General features: G+C 40.3%; 1 protein-coding gene across 1 annotated transcript in view; it reads right to left on the reverse strand.

Moving 5' to 3' along the window:
- Positions 1-13,483, reverse strand: part of dnah7 (dynein, axonemal, heavy chain 7) — a 468,798-nt gene that overhangs the window by 265,147 nt on the left and 190,168 nt on the right. Inside the window, exons 24-31 of the mRNA XM_078228625.1 lie at positions 11,735-11,903; positions 11,537-11,639; positions 10,124-10,251; positions 8,660-8,872; positions 8,428-8,526; positions 5,928-6,176; positions 4,777-4,926; positions 426-608 (exon numbers count right to left, since the gene is read on the reverse strand). Coding sequence (XP_078084751.1) covers positions 426-608; positions 4,777-4,926; positions 5,928-6,176; positions 8,428-8,526; positions 8,660-8,872; positions 10,124-10,251; positions 11,537-11,639; positions 11,735-11,903 — 1,294 coding nt within the window. The remainder of the gene's footprint in view (positions 1-425; positions 609-4,776; positions 4,927-5,927; positions 6,177-8,427; positions 8,527-8,659; positions 8,873-10,123; positions 10,252-11,536; positions 11,640-11,734; positions 11,904-13,483) is intronic.

Raw genomic sequence — 13,483 nt, forward strand, 5'->3', positions numbered from 1 at the left:
TTTGCATTGGCGGAGGGGGCCCAGTATTGGCTGACAGTGGGATCTACTAGTCCCACCGATGTCAACGGCTTTTCTGTGGCTCGCACTCTTTGCCTCCGGAGAACCCCCCCACAGGGACTTGCCATTGGCAGAACTGGAAGATCCTGCTGGCAGGAAGAGTCAGAAAATTTCTGCCTATTTATCATGTTGAAAATAACAATTTTGATGGACAGAATGTATTACACCAAGGGCTAATTTCATGACTGGCTGTTCAAGGGTCAAGTGTTGGGAAATTCTTTCCCATAACTGATGATTTTCCATCAAGTCAAATTAATGAATAGAGTGTCATGGTCTTCAGTCTGAGCTGCACCTCCCATCAATGCCATTCTTTGCTTGTTCACTGTCATGCCTTATATTTCCATCAAAATGAATACATGACTACTTACAGTAGCAGGGGAAGCAACCTCCAGATCCATTGGCTCAAAAATAAGACTCATTTGGGGAGACATCTGGATGATCTCTCCACTCATCAGACACAGTTTCTTGTTGTCATCTAACACAGTGTTCATATTCTCAATCCAGACTGCATCAACTGGTCCATCAAAGATTAACCATTTCCTGTCTGGAGTCTATTTAGAAAACAAGTATTCATTACATTTTGACGAGAACACACCAGTAACAAATTACACTTTCAAAAAAATTGGAAATTCAGAGAAACTCATAAAAAACTTGAAAATCTTTTCCTGTTACTATGGGAGAGCTAGCTAAGATATTTGATCCAGTCTGAAAGCCAATCTAGAGCCACAAAAATAAACAAAACTATACATTATAGATTTGGAAATTGCGTAACAGTTAGTACGGGGGCAGCGAAGGCCTCATGGTATTATTGCTAGACAATTAATCCAGAAATTCAGCTACTGTTCTGGGCACCCAGGTTCAAATCTCGCCACAGCAGATGGTGGAATTTGAATTCAATAAAAATAAATATCTGGAATTAAGAATCAGCTGATGACCATGAAACCATTGTTGGAAAAACCCATCTGGTTCACTTTATGGAAGGAAATCTGTGTCCTTATCTGGTCTGGCCAACAGCAATGTGGTTGACTCTGAACTGCCTTTGGGCAACTATGGATGGGCAATAAATGCTGGCCAGGCAGCAACGCCATTCCCATGAATAGAACATAGAACAGTACAGCACAGAACAGGCCCTTCGGCCCACGATGTTGTGCCGAGCTTTATCTGAAACCAAGATCAAGCTATCCCACTCCCTATCATCCTGGTGTGCTCCATGTGCCTATCCAATAACCGCTTAAATGTTCCTAAAGTGTCTGACTCCACTATCACTGCAGGCAGTCCATTCCACACCCCAACCACTCTCTGCGTAAAGAACCTACCTCTGATATCCTTCCTGTATCTCCCACCACGAACCCTATAGTTATGCCCCCTTGTAATAGCTCCATCCACCCGAGGAAACAGTCTTTGAACGTTCACTCTATCTATCCCCTTCATCATTTTATAAACCTCTATTAAGTCTCCCCTCAGCCTCCTCCGCTCCAGAGAGAACAGCCCTAGCTCCCTCAACCTTTCCTCATAAGACCTATCCTCCAAACCAGGCAGCATCCTGGTAAATCTCCTCTGCACTCTTTCCAGCGCTTCCACATCCTTCTTATAGTGAGGTGACCAGAACTGCACACAATATTCCAAATGTGGTCTCACCAAGGTCCTGTACAGTTGCAGCATAACCCTTGTTGCAGCTCTTAAACTCCAACCCCCTGTTAATAAAAGCTAACACACTATAGGCCTTCTTCACAGCTCTATCCACTTGAGTGGCAACCTTTAGAGATCTGTGGATATGGACCCCAAGATCTCTCTGTTCCTCCACAGTCTTCAGAACCCTACCTTTGACCCTGTAATCCACATTTAAATTAGTCCTACCAAAATGAATCACTTCACATTTATCAGGGTTAAACTCCATTTGCCATTTTTCAGCCCAGCTTTGCATCCTATCTATGTCTCTTTGCAGCCTCCACCTCATCCACTACTCCACCAATCTTGGTGTCATCAGCAAATTTACTGATCCACCCTTCAGCCCCCTCCTCTAAGTCATTAATAAAAATCACAAAGAGCAGAGGACCAAGCACTGATCCCTGTGGCACTCCGCTAGCAACCTGCCTCCAGACCGAAAATTTTCAATCCACCACCACGCTCTGTCTTCGATCAGATAGCCAATTACCTATCCAATCTGCCAACTTTCCCTCTATCCCACACCTCCTTACTTTCATCATAAGCCGACCATGGGGGACCTTATCAAACGCCTTACTAAAATCCATGTATATGACATCAACTGCCCTACCTTCATCAACACACTTAGTTACCTCCTCAAAAAGTTCAATCAAATTTGTGAGGCACGACTTGCCCTTCACGAATCCGTGCTGACTATCCCGGATTAATCTGCATCTTTCTAAATGGTCGTAAATCCCATCCCTAAGGACCTTTTCCATCAATTTACCAACCACCGAAGTGAGACTAACCGGTCTATAATTACCAGGGTCATTTCTATTCCCTTTCTTAAACAAAGGAACCACATTCGCCACTCTCCAGTCCTCTGGCACCATCCCCGTGGACAGTGAGGACCCAAAGGTCAAAGCCAAAGGCTCTGCAATCTCATCCCTTGCCTCCCAAAGAATCCTAGGATATATTTCATCGGGCCCAGGGGACTTATCGACCTTCAGTTTATTCAAAACTGCCAGTACATCCTCCCTCCGAACAACTATTTCCTCCAAATAAATTTTTTTTAAATCTGACTTAATGGCTCGGTGTCATAATTTGTCTTATAATGCTCCTGTGAAGCACCTTGGGATGTTTCATTACATTATAGGCCCTGTATCAATGTAATTTCTGGTTGTTGCTACCCGATTTGCTTCAGCAAAGCTTGACACAGGCTACTCATTCCTTTGCTATGACAGCTGAAAAGCTTGAAGCAGATCTCTGAATTTTGGAGCCCATGAGGGCCTTGTCAAAGGATGTCCCACTTGGACCTGCGAAGGCGAAGACCATGCAAATCATTTCTAATATTCAAGACTCTCTGCTTTCTCTCCTTGCAGGAGGACCACAAAACGTTAGGGTAAAGCAAAGATCCAAAGTAGAGGGGTGGTAGTGGCGGAGGGAAAGGGGGATGGAGGGGAGGGGTAGTATTCCATTGATGGGTACAAGCGATGCATACCTACATGGTCCACTGGGAAGAAAATCTTATGCTAGGAGGCTGTAGATGTCATCAATACCTGTCATGGAAGCCTGAGCTTCTGAAGCACCGATACTTAGTCACATTAAAAGAGTTAATCCTTTCCCCATAGACCCAGTGTTTGTTTTCTCACTTCCTGAGAGCTTGATCTTGGTGTCCATTGCTTCTACCAATGAAGCAGAACCTACCTGTCATTCTGAATTGGATAGCAGGCTTGACACCTAACAATAGTAGGTTATAAGAACATAAGAACATAAGAAATAGGAGCAGGAGTAGGCCATCTGGCCCTTCGAGCCTGCCCCGCCATTCAACAAGATCATGGCTGATCTGAAGCGAATCAGTTCCACTTACCCGCCTGCTCCCCATATCCCCTAATTCCCTTATCAATCAGAAAACTATCTACCCGTGATTTAAACATATTCAACGAGGAAGCCTCCACCACTTCAATGGGCAGAGAATTCCAGAGATTCACTACCCTCTGAGAGAAGAAGTTCCCCCTCAACTCTGTTCTGAACCGGCCCCCCCTTATTTTGAGGCTGTGCCCTCTAGTTCTGGTTTCCCTTCTAAGTGGAAAGAATCTCTCCACCTCTACCCTATCCAGCCCCTTCATTATCTTATATGTCTCTATAAGATCACCCCTCATCCTTCTAAACTCCAATGAGTACAGACCCAATCTGTTTAATCTCTCCTCATAAGCTACACCCCTCATCTCCGGTATCAACCTGGTGAACCTTCTCTGCACTCCCTCCAAGGCCAATATATCCTTTCGCAAATAAGGGGACCAAAACTGCACACAGTACTCCAGTTGCGGCCTCACCAGTGCCTTGTACAGTTGCAGCAAGACCTCCCTGCTTTTATATTCTATCCCCCTCGCGATAAAGGCCAACATTCCATTCGCCTTCTTGATCACCTGCTGCACCTGCAGACTGAGTTTTTGCAATTCGTGCACAAGGACCCCCAGGTCCCTCTGCACAGTCGCACGATGTAATTTTTCTCCATTTAAATAATACTCCAATTTACTATTATTTCTTCCAAAGTGGATAACCTCACATTTGCTAACGTTATATTCCATCTGCCAGATCCTCGCCCACTCGCTCAGCCTATCCAAATCTCTCTGCAGACTTTCCGCGTCCTCCACGCAATTCGCTTTCCCACTCACCTTCATGTCATCAGCAAACTTGAATACCCAAGATTCAGTCCCCTCCTCCAGATCATCTATGTAAATGGTAAACAATTGAGGCCCCAGCACCGATCCCTGCGGCACGCCACTGGTCACCAACTGCCAACCAGAAAAGCACCCATTTATCCCAACTCTCTGCTTCCTGTTAGATAGCCAATCCCCAATCCACGCCAACACCTTACCCCTAACTCCGTGTACTTATGAAAGGTACTATCAAAATGCAAGTCTTATTTTACTATTTTTTAATCTATGTTTGGAAATGTTAGCATTTTGTGAAAGTGCATATCCTAAATACTTAGGATTTTGTTTGTTTGAGGGTTTCATAGCATCAGTTTAATATTTGTTTTTTATAGCTGCATAATTCATAAGTACTTACAGAAGAAACAGCAAATGCTCTGTAGCTAACAGCCAGAATGCCATCAGACCATTCATGTGACACCTTATCAAACTGTCCATATAGTTGACCCATAGTGATGGCCTTGGGATTAATAACTGTGATCTGAACTTTGTTCTCCTCCATAAGCCCCTAGACAAAAGATAACAAGTGCAGTATTTAAGGAACAATTTGCTTAACATCACTGATGTAAAGAGTAACATGCTAAAAGCTAATTACTAATTTTAAATGAAATTAAAAGAAAAAATTTCAGATGGCAAAACAGGTCGATTTAAGACTATGGTGTTAGATGGACTGTTCATCGCAAATATCCTGTAAATGGTCCATTCCTGTACTTTAAGCTTTCCATTATGTTTATAAAGATTTGATGCCAATAGAATAAAGGATCCCAGTTTTATCATCTTTGTGCAGTCCATTTTCTTGAATCACCTGTTAGATTAATATATGCACTTATCTTTGTTCTTTCGAGAGATACAGTCTGAGTAAGGGCAGAAGCTTTTTTTTAGTTTACTTAGAGCATCATAATCGGCTCAGTCTTGGAGGGCCAAAGGGCCTGTTCCTGAGCTGCACTTATCTTTGTTCTATATATTCAACAACTAGATTAGTTAATTTTCTCATTAAGGCAGCAGATGCATGGGAACACCCAAGTCACTCAGCATCCTGGAAGTATATCGTCGTTCCTTCATTGCCACTGGAATTTTCTCCCTAACACACTATGGATGAATGTACGTCACACGGATTGCTGTGATTCAAGAAGGTGGCTCACCACCACCTTCTTCAGTGACCCCATATTCCAAGAACAAATAAAAAAAGCTAAGAGATATCATATCCTTCTTATTATATCTTAGAATTTATCTAACAATATATAATTACAATATAATACAATATATTGTATTATATTGTAATTATATATTGTTAGATAAATTCTAAGATATGATAATAAGATACATAAGTATAACATTATTTTTGATCAATGTCATTGTTTCGTTTTACAGTTTAATATATTTATGTAACTGATGAATTAATTGGTCTTACACGGTTCTCTAAAAATGTATTAACTATAAAATACAACTGATTGATGACAATAAAATAAGTGAAGATGCACCAATCAACGATTCAGTATTAATTTCTACCTTTTCACAGATATCATGTAAAGCACCAGCCAGAACTCTATAAGCTGATGTTTTTCCACCAAATGGTTCTCCAACAATCATAAAACCATGACGCACAATCATCATTTCATAGATTTGTAAGATCTTCTGTGAGAAGAAGTCAGTCATTTGCAAATTCATGTGTTCACAATTCTCTTTGATTGCTTCCAGCAAAACACGGTAGTCAGGTTTTGGTAGTTTTATTCCAGGAAACAAATCTGATGTGATTCCCTAGCAACATTAAAAAAAAGATTTTATACAGTATTACGGGTGTTAAATTGCTGCCTGCTGCCTGATTACATGCCTCTCAACAGATCTATGATGTTTAATAATGTAAAGAACCAGCAAAGCATCCAAGTATATGTTATAGTGAGAGTCTGTTAATTTTCTTTCAGAATGACTGTGCTTTGTGAGGCCAAATAGTTGACTTTAATAATACCTGCAGGAGATTACTAGACAATGATGTAAATTGTTTTTGGAGGTTCTGTACCTAGGAATCATTATATTGGCAATCTTATTCATAGAACCATAGAAAATAGGAGCAGCAGACGCCATATGGCCCTTATAATCATGGCTGATCATCAAACTCAATGGGCTAATTCCTCCTTTTATCCCCATCACCTCAAGTGGTATATCTAACTGCTTCGTTAAAACATACAGGGCGGGATTTTAAGACCTTGCTCAAGCAAGACCGGAAAATCCTGCCCGAGGTCAACAGACATTTCCATCATCCACCCCTTGCCCGCTCCAATTCCGTGGCAGGCTGGGTGATAGAATTTCGGCGACAATGTTTTGGCCTCAGCTACTTATTGTAGACGTGAATTCCATAGGATGATCACTCTCTGGGTGAAGACATTTCTCCTCATCTGTGTCCTAAACAGTCTACTTTGTATTCTCAGGTGGTGACCCCTGGTTTTGGACACACCTATCATCAAAAGCATCTTTCTTGCATCTACTCTGTCTAGTCCTCTTAGAATTTTATAGGTTTCTATGAGATCCCCCCTCATTCTTCTGAACTCCAGCAAATACAATCTTAACCAACTCAATCTCTCCTCCTACGTCAGTCCTGCCATCCCAGGAATCAGTCTGGTAAACCTTCTCTGCACTCTCTCTAAAGCAGGAACATCCTTCCTCAGATAAGGAGACCAAAGAGCATACAATATTCCAAGTGTGGCCTCACCAAGACCCTGTATAATTGCAGCAAGACATCCCTGCTCCTGCACTCAAATGCTCTTGCTATGGTCCAACATACCATTTTCCTTTTTTACTGCCTGCTGCATCTGCATGTTTACCTTCAGTGACTGGTGTACGAGGACACCCAAATCTCATTGCACATTCCCCTAATTTATGGCCATTCAGATAGTAATCTACCTTCCTGTTTTTGCTTCCATATTGGATAACCTCACATTTATTCAAATTATACTGCAACCACCATTCAAATAAAATTCAATAGAATCTGTGTAACTTAGTAAGAAGTCTCACAACACCTGGATAAAGTCGAACAGGTTTATTTGGTATCACAAGCTTTCAGCGCGCTGCTCCTTCATCAGGCACTCACCTGATGAAGGAGCAGCACTCCGAAAGCTCGTGATACCAAATAAACCTGTTGGACTTTAACCTGGTGTTGTGAAGTTTCTTACTGTGCCCACCCCAATCCAATGTCGGCATTTCCACATCCTGTGTAACTTAGTAAGAGTGATTAATGGGTGTGTGAGGCTGAGAGCAGAAGATTCAGGACACAAGATTTGTGGATCACCCAAAGTTGATAAGGATGGACATGGAGTGGCTGGTGAGGAAAGCATTGAGAAATTGTTCCTGGAGGTGGTGTGGGGTTGGGGGAGTTGCTAATTGTTCAGGTTTAGTTCTAAATGCATTTTTAGAGCTTTGCAACGCAGCTCCTGCTGTTAATCATTGCAAATCCAAGTCTAATGCTTGTGAATAACATTGGGAGTATTAACAAATAATTTTCTGTGTAAGTTTCAGGCATCAAACCTATGTCTCTGACACTAAGATTAGTATCAAAGACATTTGCGGAGTGACCAAAATTGCACATAGTTCTTTAGCTTCAGACAAACCAGTATGCAAAAACCCAGTATTACCCCAGAACTTATGTTTTATCCTATTGCTGATACAGTCCATCATCTTTTTTTGCTACTATTATATATTGAAAGCACTAAAATGATCTGGTTCTACTCGGGAAAAACTTGTTCACATAGAACCACTTCTTGTGTGGACATTGATACTCTTGAACAACATATTGTGGGCAGTGTGTATTACACATACAAATTTTCCTCTTAAAATATAAAACATTTAATACAATGTCATCCGATTATTTGTATTGCATTATTTAGCATTTTTAATAAATTGACTAATCACATTTTGTTGCATTATTAATATTGCAATTAAGCTCTTGTACAGTTTTAAAACCATTAATAATGGAAAACCAAGTCAAGGCCATAAATGAAATGAAAACTGATCTTACCTCAAAAAGTGGCAAATCATGAGACAAAAATTTAGGTAGATTAACATCAATAATCGATCTCAGCAGTAAAACCTCTTCATTTTCTGTTGGGTATTTCAGCTAAAAGCAAAAAAACACACAGCTGAATGTATAATTTAATTTATTTATCACAAAGATTTTATTACAATATGTGCCAAAATAAGTTTTTGTCACAAAATCTGCTGCATTAGAATAACTATGCATCATTTATTACCTTTATATTTCCTGCAGCAGTTAAGACAGATTTCACGGCACGCATCCCGTAGTCATAATGGGGCTGGGAAGACAGTTGTTCTGAACAAAGCCGGTAGGTAGCTACAATCTTAACTGACAGTGGTCGAGCACTGACAAAGCCACAGGAATAAAGTACAATCTCTGCAATCATTGCATAGTCTGGTACCATCATAGCTACTGTTCTGAAGAGTGCCTACAATATAGAAATTATAAAATAATTGACATGTTATTACATTCCTGCCAAAAATCAAGCTAGAATGTGCACATCTATTTCAAATTTACAAAGGTATAGGAGGAATTTTAACTGCCAGAAGAGCTTCCAAAGGGAAACCTGAGATTTTGGTTGGACTCCCAGCTCTCCCTGGTAAAATGAGGCTATGACAACTTGAACATTCACATGCAACCACCAACTGTTCACACAGAGCAGGTGAGAAGTGAGCAGAAATACACTTGTGTGTGGAAGCTGAAGCACTGTGGAGAGTATTGTACAGTGGAAAGTTGGACGGAGTAAGAGGAGGTCTGAGATGAGGAGGCCTGAATTTTCCTTGTGAGGCCGGGGGAACACACTTGTCCTGCCACAAAGGAAAGCTTAAAAAAAAATCAGCAATACCTCTTCTCAATTAATTTTATCTGGAAGAAAAAGCACAAATTAAAGTTAAAATTGCACGTTTGTTCTCATCGTCAGATGCATTCTTAAATCAGGAGCCCACTGTCTTGAAGTGACAGTATTTGCCACATATGCAGAACAGCAAGATACATTTGAAGATAGCAACATCAAGGGGTAAGCCACAAGATTAATTCAGCAGGACATGGGGTAAAAATTGTGTCCATAGAGTAAAACAACTCCTGCTTAAAATTTGTCAAACAAATTTTGTCAAAATAATCCATCCTTTCCAAAGATCAAAATTCAAATGCAGTTAAGGAGCATTATCAAATGATTGGAGATTTTCTGGCAGCTGTATCAACATAGAATCCCTACAGTGCAGAAGAAGACCATTTGGCCAATCGAGTCTGTACCGATTCTCTGGCAGAGTATCTTACCCAGGACCCTGCCTCATTTCCTTAACCCCATGCATTTACCCCACTCATCCCTCTAACTTACACACCTTGGGACACTAAGGGACAATATAGCATGGCCAATCTACTAATCTGCACATCTTTGGATTGTGGGAGGAAACCGGAGGAAAGCCACTCAGACACGGGGAGAACTTGCAAACTCCACACAGTCATCCAAGGCTAGAGTTGAACCCGGGTCCCTGGTGCTGTGAGGCAGCAGTGCTAACCACTGTACTGCCCTTAACACTTATACATCAAATTTATATCTACATTATTTTTAAGCATTATGGATGACCGTGGAAGGGTTGGCTAATGATCATATAATGAACAAGAAGATTCAACTTATTGCTAGTTGATCCAAACCATTACAAGGAATATGCAGAAGTACCTTAAGGTTATCTGGTAACTCTGAACGTCCAGCATAACCTGGATTCATAGTAATGAAAACAGCACAGGTTGGGTTAAGTTTCAGTTCAGTTCCTTCAAACAGTAATGTAACTGAACCAGCTGCAATACCTGCAACATAGAAAGACAATAGAAAATTTCAATATATAACTAAATATATAAAGACAACATCACTGGTAACATTTGAGGCTGCATGAAATAAGCTTTATCATAAAAATCAACTTGCGCTAAATTATTGCACAAGCAACAAATATGATAACCATAGTGTGGCAGAAAAGGACAGTGCACAAACTTAAGAATGCACCAGCAAATAAGGCCTGAGCATGAAAAGTGGTAAAAAGACTGAATTAAAAGCATTGTAACTGAATGAATGCAGCATTCATAACAAAATGGATGATTGTTAGCACAAATAAAAATAAATATGTCATTACAAAGACAGAGTTGCAAGGTGACCAAGGCTAGGACTTGATATTCAAGGATATCTGGCATTTTGGAAGGACAGGAAGCCAGTAAAAGGTTGAGGGATAGCGTTGCTAATTAAGGCTGACATTACTGCAGTGGTGAGAGATGGACCTTAGTTAAAAAGAGTAAGATGAAGAATCAACTGAGAGGATGTTCGAATTTATTGATGGGAATAGACCTAGGTGACACAGTTTAAAAAAAGGAGGGAGATAAGGAGAAATATTTATCTCAGACGCTCATTAGCCTTAATCTTCCTTCCCAGACAGCATTGGAGGCAGCTCTGTCATTGAATATATTCAAGGCCAAATTACATAGGTTCTAGATTGAGAAGTGTATTAGGTTATGGGGAACAGACAGAAAAGTGGAGCTGAGACCATATTCAGATCAGCTGTGATCTTATCAAATGGTGGAGCGGGCTCTCAAGGAGCCAAGTGGCCTTGTCCTGCTCCTAATTTGTTTGTTATTTATGTATGTACGTATGCATGTACAATATTGCTATTAAAATAATGATGAGGCTATAGCATTTGCTGTTATTTACATGCAAATGTCACAATAGCTTCAGGTGAGGCTAGTTAAATGGTTAAGCAGGGAAAGCTAAAGTTTGCTGTCTGAGATGCACTGTTCGGCCATTCAATTTGAGAATCCAACTTACTGCAGCAGAGTCAGTTTACATTTCTATTTTGGTAACTGGAAAATTATTGTAAAAGATACATGCAAATAGAAGATCAGAAGTGTATAGGTCATGATCCTATTTCATACAAAGTTGGATTGGATGCAACAAAATACTGTTCAAAATACTAAATGACAAGGCAACTGTTCATTGAAAGAACTACAATGGCTTAATTTATATCCCATCATTTTTACTACTTAAGAAAAAAGGGAATGGTCTAAATTCAATGAAAATGTATGCATTAAAATTCCCAAATTCCCAAACCTCTTTGGATAGTTAGAATTTGCTGCGCAACAACAGAAAGTACTTCCAGATCGATTCTGTTGAATTCATCAAAGCATGCCCAAGCGCCACAGGAAAGCAATCCCTGAAATCAGAATCAGGTTTGCAATTAAAAATTCATCAATACTATGTACATTCAAATTAATTTATGAGGAATTTGTATTCTGATATGGTACACACCTTAAAAAATTTTCCCAAGGCAATGTAGTCCAGTCCATCCGAACAGTTAAATACAACACACTGTTTGGCTACAGCCTTTGCCAAGTCTTTAGTGGTCTCAGTCTTACCAGTGCCAGCAGGTCCTTCCGGTGCTCCCCCAAGGTGAAGATTTAAAGCACCAAACAAAGTTCTGGATATTTATTCAAAAATATATATATATATCATAATTCACAAATACATGCATATGGAAATATTAATAATTCCAATTTAGCTATTTTCAAAAGTAACATTTCTGTGTTTTTGTACACTTTTGTAACTTAAATTTTTCTGAAATATACACAATTTTGTAACATAAAAGTCCCAGACCACATAAAAATGTTGAGAGTAATACTATTATTAACAATAAAAAAAATTATTGTTAATAAGTTGACAGAAGATAGATTTATTTTCTCTCTAGCTGGGAGCACTCGGCTGCGTAGTGGCATTGATTTCCAGGGATTTGTTAGCCCGCGGCTTCAATGATTTGCTAAGTAGCACTTTCTTCCCTGATGATTGTAATTTTCCTAAGTTCCTCCCTCCCTTCCAGTTCTTGATCTACAGCTATTTCCAGGATGTTACCTGTATCCTCCAAAGTGAAGACCAATGCAAAATATTATTCAATTCATCTGTCATTTCCTTATTTTCCATTATTAATTCCCAGACTCACTGTGTGTAAGACCAACACTCACTGAATTAACTATTGGCTTGGTCATTGAACTTATTCTTCTCTTCCTATGTTCCAGCCAGATCACAGGAAGTCAGGTACTCAATGGTGTGAGGTTTTGTGCCAAACACAGGAAATAATTAGGATCAATAATGATCAACATAAATTCATTCCAAGGACGATGAAGCATGTTAAGGGGCAACCATGGCTAACAAGGGAAGTCAGGGATAGAACAAAAGCAAAGGAAAGAGCATATCGTGAGGTGAGGAATAGTGGGAAGCCTTTAAAAGCAAGCAGAGGACAACTAAAAAAAAATAAGGGTGGAGAAGATGAAATATGAGGGTAAGCTAGCTAGTAATATAAACGAAGATTACAAGAGTTTTTTTCGATTATATAGAAGGTTAGAGAGAGGCGAGAATGGACATTAGACCGCTGGAAAATGAGGCTGGAGAAATAGTAATGGGGGACAATTAAGTAGCAGAGGAACTGAATGGGTACTTAGTATTAGTCTTCACAGTGAAAGACACCAGTAACATGCCAGAACTTCAAGAGAGTAAGGGGTCAGAGGTAAATGTAGTGGCCTTCGCTAAGGAGAAGGTGTTAGTGAAGCTGAAATGTGTGAAAATGGATAAATCACCCGGACTGGGTGGAGTACATCCCAGGATTCTGAAGGAGATAGCTGAGGAGATTGTGGAGGCATTGGTGGTGATCTTTCAGAAATCACTGGAGTCAGGGAAGGTCCCAGAGGACTGGAAAAAGGCTATTGTAATACCCCTGTTTAAGAAGGGAGGGAGGCAGAAAATGGGAAATTATAGGCCAGTTAGCCTGACCTTGGTTGTGGATAAGATCTTGGAGTCCATTATTAAGGATAAAATTGCGGAGTACTTGGAAATGCATAGGAAAATAGGGCTGAGTCAACACAGCTTCGTCAAAGGGGGATCACAACTTTTCACTGTATATGTTAATGATCTGGAAGATGGAACTGAGGGCATGGTTGCTAAATTTGCGGATGATACAAAAATATGTAGAGGGACAGGTAGTGTTGAGGAGTGGGGAGGCTGCAGAAT

Source organism: Mustelus asterias, chromosome 14, assembly GCF_964213995.1.
Source record: "Mustelus asterias chromosome 14, sMusAst1.hap1.1, whole genome shotgun sequence".
Classification (NCBI taxonomy): Eukaryota; Metazoa; Chordata; class Chondrichthyes; order Carcharhiniformes; family Triakidae; genus Mustelus; species Mustelus asterias.